Source organism: Limanda limanda, chromosome 8, assembly GCF_963576545.1.
Source record: "Limanda limanda chromosome 8, fLimLim1.1, whole genome shotgun sequence".
In the NCBI taxonomy this organism is placed as follows: Eukaryota; Metazoa; Chordata; class Actinopteri; order Pleuronectiformes; family Pleuronectidae; genus Limanda; species Limanda limanda.
In genome coordinates this window covers 213,540-231,515 of record NC_083643.1, presented here as the reverse complement: position 1 = coordinate 231,515, position 17,976 = coordinate 213,540, and the positions used below count along the sequence as shown (strand labels likewise).

The following is a 17,976-nucleotide window of genomic DNA, read 5'->3' as shown; positions in this document are numbered from 1 at the left end:
TGTTTCCTGTGGTTGTTTCCCATGTTAGCATCCTGTTGTTTCCTGTGGTAGCTTCCTGTGGTTGTTTCCTGTGGTTGTTTCCTGTTGTTTCCTGTGGTTGTTTCCTGTTGTTTCCCGTGGTTGCATCCTGTTGTTTCCTGTGGTTGTTTCCTGTTGTTTCCCGTGTTAGCTTCCTGTTGTTGTTTCTTGGTGTCTCCCGTGGTTGTTTCCTGTTGTTTTTCGTGGTTGCATCCTGTTGTTTCCTGTGGTAGCTTCCTGTTGATTCCTGTGGTAGCTTCCTGTTGCTTCCTGTGGTTGTTTCCTGTTGTTTCCCTTGGTTGCATCCTGTTGTTTCCTGTTGTTTACCATGTTAGCTTCCTGTTGTTGTTTCTTGGTGTCTCCCGTGGTTGTTTCCTGTTGTTTCCCATGGTTGCATCCTGTTGTTTCCTGTGGTAGCTTCCTGTTGCTTCCTGTGGTTGTTTCCTGTTGTTTCCCAAGGTTCCATCCTGTTTAATCCCGAGGTTGTTTCCTGTTGTTTCCCGTGGTTGTTTCCTGTTGTTTCCCGTGGTTGCATCCTGTTGTTTCCCATGGTAGCTTCCTGTTGTTTCCTGTTGTTTCCCGTGGTTGCTTCCTATTGTTTCCAGAGGTTGCTTCCTGTTGTTTCCCGTGGTTGCATCCTGTTGTTTCCCGTGGTAGCTTCCTGTTGTTGTTTCCCGTGGTTGCTTCCTGTTGTTGTTTCCTGTTGTTTCCCGTGGTTGCATCCTGTTGTTTCCCGAGGTTGCTTTCTGTTGTTTCCCGTGGTTGCTTCCTGTTGTTTCCTGTGGTTGTTTCCCGTGGTTGCTTCCTGTTGTTTCCTGTGGTTGTTTCCTGTTTAATCCCGAGGTTGTTTCCTGTTTAATCCCGTGGTTGCATCCTGTTGTTTCCCGAGGTTGCTTCCTGTTGTTTGCCGTGTTTAATTCTTGTTGTTTACAGTGGTTGTTTCCTGTTGTTTCTTGTGGTAGCTTCCTGATGTTTCCTGTGGTTGTTTCCTGTCGTTTCCCGTGGTTGCTTCCTGTTGTTTCCCGTGTTTAATTCTTGTTGTTTACAGTGGTCGTTTCCCGTGGTAGCTTCCTGTTGTTTCCTGTGGTTGCTTCCTGTTGTTGTTTCCTTTTGTTTCCCGTGGTTGCTTCCTGTTATTTCCCGTGTTTAATTCTTGTTGTTGTTTACAGTGGTTTTTTCCTGTCGTTTCCCGTGGTTGCTTCCTGTTGTTTCCCGTGGTTGCTTCCTGTTGTTTCCCGTGTTTAATTCTTGTTGTTGTTTAGAGTGGTTGTTTCCTGTCGTTTCCCGTGGTTGCTTCCTGTCGTTTTCCGTGGTTCCTTCCTGTTGCTGCATCCTGTTGTTTCCCATGTTTAATTCTTGTTTTTGTTTCCTGTTGATGTTGCTTACTGTTGTTTTCAGTGGTTGTTTACCATGGTAAGTTCTTATTTTTCCCCCCTGTCGTTGTTTCCTTTGTTTTTTTCCAGTGGTTGCTTCCTGTTGTTTCCCGTGGTTTTTTCCTGTTGTTTCCCTTGTGTAATTTGTGTGGTTGCTTCCCGTTGTTGTTTTCAGTAGTTGTTTCCTGTAAGTGTTTACCATGGATAGTTCTTGTTTTTTTTCCTGTGGTTGCTTCCTGTTGTTGTTTCCCAGCTACTCAGTCTGATTTAGGCTTTATTCTGAAAAGACTCACCCAAGCAGGAAATGAGCTGCTAAAATATAACTAACTTTAACGGATTCTCAAACAATGATCCATTGATCATATAAATGTATTTATCAGGTAAAAAAAATCAGATACCTGAAATTCTGAAATCATTTTATTGCTCAGATTTCGATCCATTACATCAAACTAGCTGAAATCACAAATTTAAACCTGGAAAAACAAACAAAGCCGTCACAATCAAATCAAAGATTTATCAGTTTCAAACTCTGATCATTGAACAAACTTTATATTTTCACTTTGTTTCAATAAAGACGGTGACACCATCACATCAGTCTGACACGACGTCTGGCTTAAAGCGACACTTTTAGGAAACATTTATTTTCTTACTGGAGATGTCACGTTAACAAGATGTTCCCACCTCTGGTTACCACGGTAACCACATCACATCACTGTGTGTTCCTTTGGTGGTAAGAACACACTGAGATGTCTGATATCACTACCAGTAAAAGAACCGATTATTTCCCACAATGCCTCAGTGTTCCTGTAAGTAAATATATGAGCTGGTTCAGTTCACATCAAACACAAGTCTGATTGGTCGGTTCCGCACAGCGTCCGTTCACACCTGGTATTAACATGATCACTGCTCTAAGGTCAGGTGAGGACACTCAGATCAGATCTGATCCACCAGACCACGTTCTGTTTCTGTGTGAACCTGAGTCTGTCCAGGGACACATGAAGGACGTCCTGGGACAGATGAACGACGTCCAGGGACAGATGAAGCACGTCCAGGGACACATGAGGGACGTCCTGGGACAGATGAAGGACGTCCAGGGACAGATGGATGTCCTGGGACAGATGAGGGACGTCCTGGGACAGATGGATGTCCTGGGACAGATGAAGGACGTCCAGGGACAGATGAGGGACGTCCAGGGACAGATGAAGGACGTCTCTGAGCCTCAGTTTTACTACGAATCAAACACATTGTTTCTCTTTGATTTGTTTGTATCCATCAACACTGATGAGCTGATACTGATCCACAGTTTATTAAACAGGTCTCATCTTTGATCAGATTCACACTCTGCTGACTCACCAAACACAGACGTGTGTGTACTTCTTAATGAGGACACTCAATGACACATTCCCTAACCATCACAACTAAACCTAACTGGAAAACCAAGTCCCTCAAACAGTCCTTAGAAGAAGTGAGGTCCAGACTAAATGTCCTCACTCTGTGGGTCTATGCTTAGAATGGTCCTCACAAAAGGTATAAGGACAGGAACTGGATCCAAACAACACAAGTAACGTGTTCATTTGCATTTAGAGCAGGAAGTAAGAACCAAGGAGACGCATAACATGTTAATACCAGGTGTGAACGGGGCGAGAGAGAGAGAGAGTGAGAGACAGAGAGAGAGAGAGAGTGAGAGACAGAGACAGAGAGAGACAGGTTCCGTGTTCGTATCTTTCCAATGACACAAGATTTTACTGATTATAAATCAATATAAAATCAATGAACAGTGTTGACTCTGCTCGTCAGAGTCTGTGAAACAGAGTAAAAATACTTTGATTCTTGATGAGCTGTCGAGGTCAGAGGTCGGATCACACAAGTGTCTGATCTCAGGCGAGTCCTCCATGTTTCACACCTAAACTCTTGAGATGACACCAGCAGGTGTGAAAAGCCCCCCCCCCCTATAAAAATCAGGAGGAATAACTGAGCGACTGTTAGAGACACTCAGGTAGAACATAGTAGAAAAATAAGCTTCTGAATCATTTTAAATCCTTGAACATTCTGAAGGTGGCGTGCTGACGCTGGATCAGTCTCTGCTGTTAACTACGATATAAAGGCCACTTTGCAGCTGTTGTGTGAGCTGGTCTCTCGCAGGTGTGTGTGGAGGGCGGAGCAGGCGTCCTGTCGCTGCGCCGCTCTGGAAACCGCCGGAGGAGGAGCAGCGGCCGTCGGGTCGCAGCCGCTCACGTTCGCCTCAAAGCCCAGAATGTTCCTGACCGAGTCCGGTAAGTCCTGTGGACGACAGACTGCAGGTGATTGGCTGGAAGGAAACTACAGGTGAAGCAATGAGGACACGTCTCAGGTGTAAAGAACAGAAAAACACATTCTATCAAATATTGTGTTATAAAATCTTTCCTCTAAATATTCCACATCTGGTGGTTGGTTGTCTGCTCAGAGGAACCTGAAGCTATTTGATTTCTGATGCTGTTGATCGGTTTCCTGTGGATGTATTAACCAGAGACTGTACCTTACAGCTGCTCATCTGCAGACTGATGCCCTCGGCTTTCTGAAGAATCTCTTCAATGTCCAGCTTCATTGAAAGTTCGTTAATGTGCTGAAAGAAAAACACACAAAGGTTTGTTTGTTTCTCTGCTGTCAAAGTGTTGGACAGAGCAGGAGTCGCTGCATCATCTGATCCAGATGTTCAAATGTTTCAAACATCTGCAGCATCGTCAGTGAACGCAGCACCAGTAGGAGCAGAAGGTTCTAATGTACAGGCATGAGACATCTGTGCTGCCCCCTTCTGGACAACACTCCTCACTGCGTCTGTGTCAAGTTTTATATGACAATGAATAATAATGAATTTGATTCTGATCTGATTCATTGGAACTGATCAGTACCTTGAGGATTTCATTGAAGCCGTACTTCTCCTCCATGATCTTCTGCTTCTCGGAGTCCAGGATGGCGCAGCAGACGAGCAGGTGGAGGTTCTGACAGGGAAGACCCGTCCACATCACCTGAGGACCACAGGCACATGGGGTCGCTCAGCAGGGAAGCACCCACCCAAACATGGTTTAAAAACATGAAGTGTGACTGACCTCCCACAGCCGGAGGACGTCCTGGAAACTGAGCTCCCGCTTAAATCTGATCAACAACCAGCGGAAACAGAAATACAGGTAACCTGAGTCCTGACACTCTGAAACACACACAGCGACAACATCACTCTTCAGCTTCTCACTCTTCACAATGAAAGGTTCTTTTCATTTTCATGTCAACTTCCCCCTAAGCGTACAGCTAGCTTAGCATACAGACTTTAGCATAGACTGTGAACAGACAGAAGGTGTGTTTCATACCGAGGTAATTCCAGAAAGACAAGTCCAGCAGTCTGAGCAGAGAACTGAGCTGAAGCAGCTGAGTCTTCATGCCCTGCATCTGCTCCTCGAAGTTCTGATGCTGCACACACACAGAGAGAGAGAGAGAGAGAGAGAGAGAGAGAGAGAGAGAGAGAGAGAGAGAGAGAGACACACACACACAGACAGAGAGAGAGAGACACACACACACACAGAGAGAGAGAGACAGAGAAACACACACACACAGAGAGGGAGACAGAGAAACACACACACACACACACAGACAGAGCGAGAGAGACAGAGAAACACACACACACACAGAGAGAGGGAGACAGAGAAACACACACACACACACACACACACACACACACACACACACACACACACACACACACACACACACACACACACACACACACACACACACACACACACACACACACACAGAGAGACAGACAGAGAAACACACACACATACACACAGAGAGACAGAGAAACACACACACACACACAGAGAGACAGAGAAACACACACACAGAGCAACACACACACAGAGAAACACACACACACACACACACACACAGAGAAACACACACACACACACACACACACAGAGACAGAGAAACACACACACAGAGAAACACACACACAGAGAAACACACACACAGAGAAACACACACACACACACACACACACACACACAGAGACAGAGAAACACACACACACACAGAGAGAGGAAAGACAGAGAAACACAAACACACACACACACACACACACAGAGAGAGACAGAGAAACACACACACAGAGAAACACACACAGACACAGACACACAGACACACAGACACACACACACACACACAGTTAGCACACGTCCTGTGGGTCACACTCTTTCACCATTAAGGTCGATGATGCTTCTTTACCATCTGATCCATGAAGGAGACAAAACACCAGAAGGCGTCGACCTCGTTCTCCATCACAAAGAGAATCGGAGAGAGCAGGTCACTCATCCCCTGGACGTAGCCTGAGGGAACCGGACAGAACCTTTAATACACACGTTCCTAATGTTCCCTCTGTGTTCCCTCAGTGTTCCCTCAGAGTTCCCTCAGAGTTCCCTCTGTGTTCCCTGAGTGTTCCCTCAGTGTTCCCTCTGTGTTCCCTGAGTGTTCCCTCAGTGTTCCCTCAGTGTTCCCTCAGTGTTCCCTCAGTGTTCCCTCTGTGTTCCCTGAGTGTTCCCCCTCAGTGTTCCCTCTGTGTTCCCTCTGTGTTCCCTCAGTGTTCCCTCAGTGTTCCCTCAGTGTTCCCTCTGTTCCCCCTCAGTGTTCCCTCAGTGTTCCCTCAGTGTTCCCTCTGTTCCCCCTCAGTGTTCCCTCTGTGTTCCCTCAGTGTTCCCTCTGTGTTCCCTCAGTGTTCCCTCTGTGTTCCCTCAGTGTTCCCTCAGTGTTCCCTCAGAGTTCCCTCAGTGTTCCCTCTGTGTTCCCTGAGTGTTCCCTCAGTGTTCCTTCAGTGTTCCCTGAGTGTCCCCTGAGTGTTCCCTCTGTGTTCCCTCTGTGTTCCCTCTGTGTTCCCTCAGTGTTCCCTCTGTGTTCCCTCTGTGTTCCCTGAGTGTTCCCTCAGTGTTCCCTCTGTGTTCCCTCAGTGTTCCCTCTGTGTTCCCTCTGTGTTCCCTCTGTGTTCCCTCTGTGTTCCCTGAGTGTTCCCCAGGAGGTGCTGCTGGTACCCCAGGTGGACGATGGTTCTCACCGAGGTCGAAGTCGTACATGCAGTACGTCATCAGGATGTCGTTGAGGAGAACCAGGCCGGGGTTATCGATGCCCTCGTAGAACCTGTTGGTTCTGTCGGTTCTGTTCACGTCTTTCTCTAAAAAGAGAAATGACAGAAACATCTCACAGTACGACTGTGTCCAAACTCAACAACTTTTCAGTTTTCAGTTCCTTGTTTCCGGCTGCAGAAGAACGATGAAAAGACAAAGCCTCACCGATCAGACTCCTGTAGTCTCTGAGTCTGGAGTTCCTCCTCTCCTGCTCCTCACTGACCGACTTCCACTGCAGCTTCATCCTGAAGTACTCGTCACTGTCAACGTCACAACAACAGTCCGTTAATGACCTCAGCACCATGACAACCGCACCACAACGCTCAGAGGCCAGAGGTCATCAGGTAACTTCAGGTGTAATTCAGAGTTTTCAGTCCTACGGAGCTCATTCACTTGTTGACGTGGTAAATCACCATGGTAACTTACTAACTTCCTCTGTCAGCTGCTGGAGCTCAACAGAACCAGCCCGACCCGTAAAGTGCTCCCAGTCCCACAGAACCAGCCCGACCCGTAAAGTGCTCCCAGTCCCACAGAACCAGCCTGACCCGTAAAGTGCTCCCAGTCCCACAGAACCAGCCCGACCCGTAAAGTGCTCCCAGTCCCACAGAACCAGCCCGACCCGTAAAGTGCTCCCAGTCCCACAGAACCAGCCTGACCCGTAAAGTCCTCCCAGTCCCACAGAACCAGCCCGACCCGTAAAGTGCTCCCAGTCCCACAGAACCAGCCTGACCCGTAAAGTGCTCCCAGTCCCACAGAACCAGCCCGACCCGTAAAGTGCTCCCAGTCCCACAGAACCAGCCCGACCCGTAAAGTGCTCCCAGTCCCACAGAACCAGCCCGACCCGTAAAGTGCTCCCAGTCCACAGAACCAGCCCGACCCGTAAAGTGCTCCCAGTCCCACAGAACCAGCCCCACCCGTAAAGTGCTCCCAGTCCCACAGAACCTGCCCGACCCGTAAAGTGCTCTCAGTCCCACAGAACCAGCCTGACCCGTAAAGTGCTCCCAGTCCCACAGAACCAGCCCGACCCGTAAAGTGCTCCCAGTCCCACAGAACCAGCCTGACCCGTAAAGTGCTCCCAGTCCCACAGAACCAGCCCGACCCGTAAAGTGCTCCCAGTCCCACAGAACCAGCCCGACCCGTAAAGTGCTCCCAGTCCCACAGACTGTCTGCACCTACGCTGCCTCACTGGTGGGAGTTATCCTTCTATAAATACTGTGATTGAGTTTCTATCAATCACATGAACCTCACAGAGGAAAGAAACAACCTTCAAATGGATTGATTGGTATTGATGACAGAAAAACTTAATGATTTAACCGGAAAACAAAAATCCGTCCGTTTAAGACGTTTGTAGATTTAATTGATGAATTGTTGAATCAATCATGTTATTTGTATGTGTTGATTCACTCTGTAATGAACTAGCTGCTCATAACTGATGGCAGTGGTGAGTCCGCTCATCTCACGTCTTGAGTCTCTGCAGAGCTTTCCTCTCGTCCTGAGTGCTGCTCCACGGAAAATACCCCAACAGGAACTTCCAGGCCTCCTTCCTCAGGGCGTGACACAGCCCCTGCAGGACGACACAGACAGGTGACGACCGGCGACACACACAGGACACACACATATTTAATTATTAATAAAGTTTATCTATAATAATGAATCATCAACTCAACGTGCCCCTTTGAAGATGACTTGTTTAAGGTGAAAGATCCGGATCATCCTCCCCTCTGGGTCCTGGTGTTTGGTCCAGTCCTCCACAGACATCGGCTCGCTCCTCGTAACCAGGGGTCGTGACCCCAGGTCGACCTGATGGGACAGAGGTACAGAGTTTCCCTCCAGAATATACAGACCATCAATGACTGTATATGAAGATGATCATCTACGCTTTCTCCCAATCATGAGTCAGTCTCAGCTGTCAATCATCACGTCTCAGAGTTATTTTATATCAAACAACTGATTTTAACAAACTGATCAGAAACTTGAACAAACATCTGTGAGCTAAGAACGACCTGAAATGATAGAAACATCTTTGACAAACATTTGTTTAACGTCTACTTTGATTTTTAGTTTGGTCCATGTCCCATCTGCTAACATGGAGGAGGAGGTTAATGACCTATACTGCAGCCAGACCACAGGGGGCGATGGAGAGGCTTTGACTTCACTTTAAGAAGCTGTCATGTCGTCCATCTTTATTTTTCAGACCAGTTCACTGAATAAACAGTTTGAATGACATTGTTGGATAATATTTGTACATTTAACTCAAAGGCTGAAATCAGTTCAGAGCTTTTGTTCTGAAAAGGTTTGATGACAGAGATGAGCCTCCTCACCCTGGTGATGACCTCGAAGCCTGGCTCCTCCTGCTGGTTGATCTCCAGTCCTGGGATGACTTCACCCAGCAGGTCAGCCACCTCCTCTGGGGGGCGCTGGTGCTGCTCCTCCGTCCCCCGGAAAGCATCAAATATGTAGTTGGTGACTTTGGAGAAGCCGCCCAGCGTGGTCACGTACGGGTCTTTTCTGAACTTCTGCCCGAGACAAAGAGAAAAAGTTACATCCAAGTCCACAAGGAGGGAAAACTTATGTCAGGGATAAGAGTCAGGTCTCTCACGTTAACAAGGCCGAAGTTGTTGTCTTCCAGAAGGTTCTCGAAGGACTGAGACAGAGCCTTGTTAGTCGTGCTGACCAGCAGACACGCTTCATCATCTGGAGCGCTACGACACAAAACACACAACATTCACCTGACAACGATCTCAGGTGAAGCCGAACAGATTCAGGTTGAAAACAGACAAGTCAAGTTCCTGTGATTCACTGTGGACACATTAACTGCTTTCAGCGAGTGAACAAAATGTCCGCGTCTGAGTCTCCACCTGGTGTAGAGTCTGCACAGATCAGTAAGAGAGCACGGCCGGATTCACTGCGAGCAGCTGGAGGGAAGCGAAAATTATGCAAAACAAACTGTAAATATCTCCTGTTGAGTCTCACACGTAGAAGACACTGACGAAGGGATCCACAGAGCTTGTGGTGATAAGAGCAGACCAAATGATCTCCTCAGCAGAATGAATAGGTTACACTCTGTTGTGAAAGTGTCTGAGCAGAGGATCTACTGCTATGTGGTTCATGTGTGAAAGACAAGCTGCGGAGGATCCACTTCTCTGGAGTCCCGTCACAGGACATGTGTCTGACTGTGAGCTGGATGAACAGACTTCCTGTCAACCTGGTGGAAGACCTGGTCTGAAAGGTTTTAATCTCTTTCTTTAACATTGTGAGATCAAATGTTATTTAACATTTTTACTTATTTCTCAGAGGATAATTAATGATGAAAACAATTGACTGATATTTATAAGTACGTGTGATTTGGTGCAGATTGAATTCAAAGGACCGATGATGGGGTGAAAAATATTTTCTTTTCATGAGAACTCAAGACGCAAGTAACGATTCAGATGTAAAAAGGAAACAGCTTGTCTCTGATCTCTTTTCATCCCATAATGCCTTTCTTTATGCCATAAGTCTGCTGACTTACACGCTGAGCAGTGTGAATCTCCCCAAGCTGTCCAGGAACTCTCTGCTGCCCCCTTGGTGGAAGTGCAGAGCAGGGAGGGGCGGGGAGGACTCTTTCAGTTTGAAGATGAGGAACGTCCAACCTTCATCCTTCACTGTGATGGAGCTGAGGTCACCCACACTGAAGCTGAACGCACCCCTGCTCCTCTCATTGCTGTGGTTTAAAGAGCCTGACAGACAGCGCACAGGGAACAGGAAACACACAGCAACATCAACACAAGTAAGAGCACTGAAACAATCTGTCAGCTGCTATCGAGTTCTGTTCAATTGAAAAACACATAAATATCATTATCTAAATATCAATTTAACAATCCATCAGTAATCAGTTACAGGTGGGTTTCTCCTGCGGTGAATGTTCAGGAAACAGGAAACAGGAAACAGGAAACAGGAAACATCTCCACACACGAGAAGCTGTGACCTCACCTTCTCCGCTGGCGCAGGGTTTCCTCCTGAAGGACGCAGCGTTGACCATGTCCCACTCCGTCTCGTAGCTCTGCTGAGCTTCCAGCTGCTTGTGACACCGCTCCCCCGAACACTGAGCGCCATCCATCACCGAGCTGGAGTCCTGAACACACACACTGTCACTCACCTGTCGTAACACACACCTGTCATAACACACACACTGTCATAAAACACACACTGTCATAAAACACACACTGTCACTCACCTGTCGTAACACACACCTGTCACTCACCTGTCATAACACACACACCTGTCACTCACCTGTCGTAACACACACCTGTCATAACACACACACTGTCATAACACACACACTGTCATAACACACACACTGTCACTCACCTGTCATAACACACACACTGTCACTCACCTGTCATAACACACACACTGTCACTCACCTGTCGTAACACACACCTGTCACTCACCTGTCGTAACACACACCTGTCACTCACCTGTCGTAACACACACTGTCACTCACCTGTCGTAACACACACACTGTCACTCACCTGTCGTAACACACACCTGTCACTCACCTGTCGTAACACACACTGTCACTCACCTGTCGTAACACACACACTGTCACTCACCTGTCGTAACACACACCTGTCACTCACCTGTCGTAACACACACACTGTCACTCACCTGTCGTAACACACACACTGTCACTCACCTGTCATAACACACACACCTGTCACTCACCTGTCATAACACACACACTGTCACTCACCTGTCGTAACACACACCTGTCACTCACCTGTCGTAACACACACACTGTCACTCACCTGTCGTAACACACACACTGTCACTCACCTGTCGCAACACACACCTGTCACTCACCTGTCGTAACACACACACTGTCACTCACCTGTCGTAACACACACCTGTCACTCACCTGTCGTAACACACACACTGTCACTCACCTGTCGTAACACACACTGTCACTCACCTGTCGTAACACACACACACTGTCACTCACCTGTCGTAACACACACACTGTCACTCACCTGTCGTAACACACACACCTGTCACTCACCTGTCGTAACACACACACCTGTCACTCACCTGTCGTAACACACACACTGTCACTCACCTGTCGTAACACACACACTGTCACTCACCTGTCGTAACACACACACCTGTCACTCACCTGTCGTAACACACACCTGTCACTCACCTGTCGTAACACACACACCTGTCACTCACCTGTCATAAACACACACCTGTCACTCACCTGTCGTAACACACACACTGTCACTCACCTGTCGTAACACACACACTGTCACTCACCTGTCATAACACACACCTGTCACCCACCTGTCATAAACACACACCTGTCACTCACCTGTCGTAACACACACACTGTCACTCACCTGTCGTAACACACACCTGTCACTCACCTGTCGTAACACACACACCTGTCACTCACCTGTCATAAACACACACCTGTCACTCACCTGTCGTAACACACACACTGTCACTCACCTGTCGTAACACACACACTGTCACTCACCTGTCATAACACACACCTGTCACCCACCTGTCATAAACACACACCTGTCACTCACCTGTCGTAACACACACACCTGTCACTCACCTGTCATAACACACACCTGTCACTCACCTGTCGTAACACACACACTGTCACTCACCTGTCATAACACACACCTGTCACTCACCTGTCATAACACAAACCTGTCACTCACCTGTCGTAACACACACACTGTCACTCACCTGTCATAACACACACCTGTCACTCACCTGTCGTAACACACACACTGTCACTCACCTGTCATAACACACACCTGTCACTCACCTGTCGTAACACACACCTGTCACTCACCTGTCATAACACACACACTGTCACTCACCTGTCGTAACACACACACTGTCACTCACCTGTCATAACACACACCTGTCACCCACCTGTCATAAACACACACCTGTCACTCACCTGTCGTAACACACACACCTGTCACTCACCTGTCATAACACACACCTGTCACTCACCTGTCGAAACACACACACTGTCACTCACCTGTCATAACACACACCTGTCACTCACCTGTCATAACACACACCTGTCACTCACCTGTCGTAACACACACACTGTCACTCACCTGTCATAACACACACCTGTCACTCACCTGTCGTAACACACACCTGTCACTCACCTGTCATAACACACACACTGTCACTCACCTGTTGTAACACACACCTGTCACTCACCTGTCATAACACACCTGTCATAAACACACACCTGTCACTCACCTGTCATAAACACACACCTGTCACTCACCTGTCATAAACACACACCTGTCACTCACCTGTCATAAACACACACCTGCTCATCAGGTGGACACATGTTTCACACCTGATCTCAGAGCTGACCTCTGGAGATCACCTGAGACAGGTGAGAACACCGGGTGTGAACGGTGTCTGAGGCTCCACCCACACGTTTCAGTTTTAAAAGTCATCGCTGTCGCCATGGTTACGCCTGGCGTCCAAACTAAAGCCTCTGAATCAGAGACTTGTGTAAACTGGTCTCGTTCCAGTTTGAAACTCTGGGTTTGTGTTTGAGTCTGAACAGAAACTGAGACTTTAGTAAACGATGACACAGACGTTCTCTTCCTGATTGGTTCTCATCAGTCACATGACTCGACGACCAGCGTGAACACAAAGCGTCGCTAACACTTCCTGTCAGTAACAGTTCCTCTCAGTAACACTTCCTGTCAGTAGCACTTCCTGTCAGTGACACTTCCTGTCAGTAGCACTTCCTGTCAGTAGCACTTCCTGTCAGTGACACTTCCTGTCAGTAGCACTTCCTGTCAGAAGCACTTCCTGTCAGTAGCACTTCCTGTCAGTAGCACTTCCTGTCAGTAGCACCTCCTGTCAGTAGCACTTCCTGTCAGTAGCACTTCCTGTCAGTAGCACTTCCTGTCAGTAGCACTTCCTGTCAGTAGCACTTCCTGTCAGTAGCACTTCCTGTCAGAAGCACTTCCTGACAGTGGCACTTCCTGTCAGTAGCACTTCCTGTCAGTGACACTTCCTGTCAGTAGCACTTCCTGTCAGTGACACTTCCTGTCAGTAACACTTCCTGTCAGTAGCACTTCCTGTCAGTGACACTTCCTGTCAGTAGCACTTCCTGTCAGTGACACTTCCTGTCAGTAGCACTTCCTGACAGTAGCACTTCCTGTCAGTAGCACTTCCTGTCAGTAGCACTTCCTGTCAGTAGCACTTCCTGTCAGTAGCACCTCCTGTCAGTAGCACTTCCTGTCAGTTACAGTTCCACCTCGTCTTCTCTGCTCTGACCCGTCACCATCACTGTTCCTCCTTCAGAGGCGTTTCTGTTACTAAGCAACCAGCTGCAGAGGAGACAATCTACTTCCTGTTTACATCACATGACCAGTGAAGGTGACCGGTCATGTGACGTGTGTTTTGAAGTGTGTCAGTATGGAAGGAGGTGGATATAGTTTCAAAATGTAAATGTGTCAGTGTTACTGTAGTTTTCCGTCAGTTGGCGCTGCACCTGTGAGGTCAGAGGTCATGCAAGGTCATGTGACGTGTGGGGAGCTGGTTTGACTCAGACTGAAGAAGAAGTTGCTGAGTCATGACAAACCTTTCCAGCACACAGCATGTTGGACGGGTCCACAGCTTCTTCCAGCGGTCTGTACTCCACCAAGACGTCTCCATCCTGACAGAGCAGACACACACAGTGAACATGTGTAATATCATAATGTTTATGAAAAACTAATGACATCAACCAAGAGATGAAGCAGTTGATTGATAATAAATACAACTTTAAAGTCCTCTGATCAGATTATATCAGTTTCTCAGCATCTCAGTCACAAGATTGAGTCACTGAGATGAGCTGTGAACTTCAGTCATACGACCATATGTGATAAATTAACATGTAGGGCTGTGACAGTAAACAGGAATGCATATGCATGTTTTTTTCTGGAGTACAATGAGGCGGGGTGGTACTGAGGCGTGGGGGGGGGGGCCAGGCCTGAGTCTCACCTTGTCAACAATCCGAAGTGAACCTGAGACCAGTAAGTCCAGATCGACGGCATCTTCCTCACTGCTGGGATGAATGAAGACGCCTTCATGCTCAGACAGAACCTGTGTGACAGATGTTACATCAAGTTACATTACATCAAGTTACATTACATCAAGTTACATTACATCAGTTTTTCCCAGTGTGTATTCTGAACTAATCTAACCTACATAAAAGATCCAATTCAGCGTCACGTTTAACAGCTGGAGATAATTACAGAATCCTCAATGACTCGTCCACCATGTGGTTCGATGATCGCTATCAATACACAGTGAACTGTCATCAGTCACAGAGAGGGGTCATAGGTCACCAGACCGGGGTCATAAGTCACCAGACCGGGGTCATAGGTCACCAGACAGGGGTCAAAGGTCATAGACTACATGTCTCGTCTGCGTTGCTGGCCAACGGAGTCGAACGTCCGCACATGGCGGCCATCTTGCTACAGGCAGCTCACTCACCCATAACATTGTGTTGGTAGTGGTAAATAACCATAACTTGCTCAAATTTCAACCGATTTTTAAACGGTTTGGTTTGTTATGAACGTCAGCGATGTAGATATGACACTGCATACTTATGAATAATTATGGTTTTTTTCAAAAAAATTGAATAATTTATGCAGTGTCCTAACTACATCTCTGACGTTTATTACAAACCAGGCTGTTTAAAAATCGGTTGAAAATTGAGCAAGTTATGGTTATTTAAAAAGTAAGTACCACTACAACACAATGTTATGGGTGAGCGAGCTGACTGTAGCAAGATGGCCGCCATGTGGTGACGTCCGACTCCGTCGAACAAGACATCTAGTCTATCATAGGTCACCAGTCCGGGGTCATGGAGCTGGCGTGAATCTCCTGAGCTCCACAGGTTCTCCAGTCCTAAACCTCAGCTCTGTGACGGAGCCCGAACTGAACATCAGCAATCCAAACCCTTCAGAACCGGTTGCACCAAACCAACGAGATCCACTCACTGTCAGACCAGGGAGATTCATCTGCTCCACCAGGAGGTGGACCGGAGATACTCCTCCTCCTCCTCCTAATGCTCCTGCTCCTCCTCCTCATCATCATCATCTTCATCACTAACTACACTGTGTGCACAATTATTAGGCATGACCCCTTCCTCACCGGACCTGAACCCCATGACCCCCTTCCTCACCGGACCTGAACCCCATGACCCCCTTCCTCACCGGACCTGAACCCCATGTCCCCCTTCCTCACCGGACCTGAAGTTCAGAGCCCGTGTACCAGACCTGAAGTTCAGACCTGAAGACCAAAGCCAGAGGACCAGACCTGAAGTCCAGATCTGAAGACCAAAGCCAGAGGACCAGACCTGAAGTCCAGACCTGAAGACCAGAGCCCGAGGACCAGACCTGAAGTTCAGACCTGAAGACCAAAGCCAGAAGACCAGACCTGAGACCAGACCTGAAGACCAGAGCCCGAGGACCAGACTTGAAGTCCAGACCTGAAGTCCAAACCTGAAGACCAGAGCCCGAGGACCAGACCTGAAGTCCAGACCTGAAGACCAGAGTCCGAGGACCAGACCTGAAGTCCAGAGCCCGAGGACCAGACCTGAAGTCCAGACCTGAAGACCAGACCTGAAGACCAGAGACGGAGGACCAGACCTGAAGTCCAGACCTGAAGTCCAGACCTGAAGACCAGAGTCCGAGGACCAGACCTGAAGTCCAGAGCCCGAGGACCAGACCTGAAGTCCAGACCTGAAGACCAGACCTGAAGACCAGAGCCCGAGGACCAGACCTGAAGTCCAGACCTGCAGTCCAGACCTCAGTCTGACAGCTGGACTGACAGCAGCTTCTGTCCGGTCACGGCTGCACAGACTCGGTGTGGCCGTCGGTGGTTTCCGGTGCTGTCCAGATGTGACTGCGGCGGATATGACATCACAACAGTGGCCTGTCAACAACCGTGATTGCGCTGCTAGCTGTTAGCATGTCCGCGGACTCTCGGGTCCAGATGCGGCTGGAGGCGGCAGCTCGCGGGCGCAGCGGCCCCGGTGTCCGCTGTAGCTCCGGTTAGACCCGGGCGGTGGATCGAGGTGTGACCGTGTGTCCGGTAAACCGGCAGCTGGGTCCGGTGAGCGGTTCCGGTGAGGGGGGGGGGGGTACAGAGGTTCTTACCTTCTGCACCGAGTCCGCCGCCATGTTGTCTCCCTGACTCCTGATGACGTCAGCAGCTCACGTGCCTGTCAACGTCCCAAACAAAAGGGACAAGTCGACTTCCGGTACATAGCTCCGCCCACATGTTTATTGTATCGTTCACTTTTGTATTAATTTAAACCTTTAAATAAAACTGTATTGAAACAATACTGAATTCAAAGTGTTACTGAAGTAAAGTATTAATTATAAAAAAAAAACATTTTAAAAACTGCTGTTGAATAACTCGTTGTGCAGAGATCATTTAAAATGGTTCTTATAATGAATTCCTAATTAAAGTCCCTGGGATGAACCATATCACACTATCCTTATTGCCCCAAATTACTCAACGATATTAAAGACATTAAAGACATTAAAGCACAGGCACGCACATCTCTCAGAATATAGATAGATAGATAGATTACTTTATTCATCCCCGAAGGGAAATTAAGTCTATATAGATTATCATAACCAGGATACTATATCCAATCCAATTCAACTATATTATTAGTAATAATAAAAATAAATAATAACTGAACATTTCTAGGACTGCAAAGCAGCAGTGGGCGGGCCCGAGCACATCGTTCTGAAGCGTTGCAATAATGATTGAGGAACTATTGACACATCGAGCTGTTCAGGCCCGGACTCTGATCAGGAGACACAAGCTTGGTGCTGATAGGACAACACACAGTGGACCTATGACAACACGTGTGTGTGTGTGTGTGTAGGGTGTCTGAGTGTGTGTAGGGTGTCTGTGTGTGTGTGTGTAGGGTGTTTGTGTGTGTGTGCGTGTGTCTGTGTGTGCGTGTGTGTGTGTGTGTCTCCTCCCTCCTCGCCAGGTCTCGCCAGGTCTCGTCAGGTCTCGCGGTACTTGTCCCTCAGAGAAGCAGCGGAAGCAGAAGAATTTAGAAGAAGAAGAAGAAGAAGAAGAAGAAGAAGCAGCAGCGGAAGCAGAAGAAGAAGAGTGACACGGTGACCGGAACCTGCTCTCGGTGTGTCTCACGGTTCGCGTCCCGGTGGAATGATCTCCGGGCCCCGGTGATCTCAGGCCCGGTCCGCATGGAGGCGACCCGCTCCCCCCCGGAGGAGGGCGAGCTGGAAGACGGAGAGATCTGCGACGATGAGCCGGAGCACCGCGCTCCTCCCCGGCGGGGGGAGGGGAGCCGGCCGGGTGGAACAGCTCCTCCGCGGGCACGGAAGTCCCGCCAGCACATGCTGCCTCGCGGGGGCCAC

The 17,976-nt window shown here is 48.4% G+C and overlaps 1 protein-coding gene across 3 annotated transcripts; it reads right to left on the bottom strand.

Annotated features, from left to right (window-relative positions):
• Positions 1-1,795: 1,795 nt before the first annotated feature.
• On the bottom strand, positions 1,796-17,976 carry tbc1d15 (TBC1 domain family, member 15). Of its 3 annotated transcripts, none has more exons than XM_061077125.1 (17): positions 17,727-17,976; positions 14,564-14,665; positions 14,163-14,237; positions 10,511-10,652; positions 10,050-10,257; positions 9,138-9,240; positions 8,860-9,051; positions 8,210-8,338; positions 7,999-8,102; positions 6,704-6,798; positions 6,469-6,585; positions 5,649-5,749; positions 4,733-4,832; positions 4,478-4,575; positions 4,280-4,396; positions 3,907-3,993; positions 1,796-3,671 (listed from the first exon to the last, which is right to left on the bottom strand). In XM_061077125.1, exons 1-17 carry the CDS (start codon positions 17,955-17,957, stop codon positions 3,483-3,485), a joined length of 2,190 nt encoding a protein of 729 aa, XP_060933108.1. In that variant the 5' UTR covers positions 17,958-17,976; the 3' UTR covers positions 1,796-3,482. The 3 variants fall into 3 exon arrangements, with proteins under 3 accessions (XP_060933108.1, XP_060933107.1, XP_060933109.1); XM_061077124.1 differs by having other exon boundaries at positions 8,860-9,054; positions 17,727-17,975; XM_061077126.1 differs by lacking the exon at positions 17,727-17,976 and adding an exon at positions 16,729-16,837 and having other exon boundaries at positions 8,860-9,054.

What these genes read in the sequence shown, in the direction of transcription:
- tbc1d15 (XM_061077124.1), bottom strand. Translation starts at nt 17,957, where the DNA reads ATGTGCTGGCGGGACTTCCGTGCCCGCGGAGGAGCTGTTCCACCCGGC. An exon ending in GCTCTGCAGAGACTCAAGAC is followed by an intron (nt 6,799 to 7,998) that starts GTGAGATGAGCG and finishes TGACGTTGACAG; the next exon opens with TGACGAGTACTTCAGGATGA. An exon ending in AGACTACAGGAGTCTGATCG is followed by an intron (nt 6,586 to 6,703) that starts GTGAGGCTTTGT and finishes TTCTCTTTTTAG; the next exon opens with AGAAAGACGTGAACAGAACC.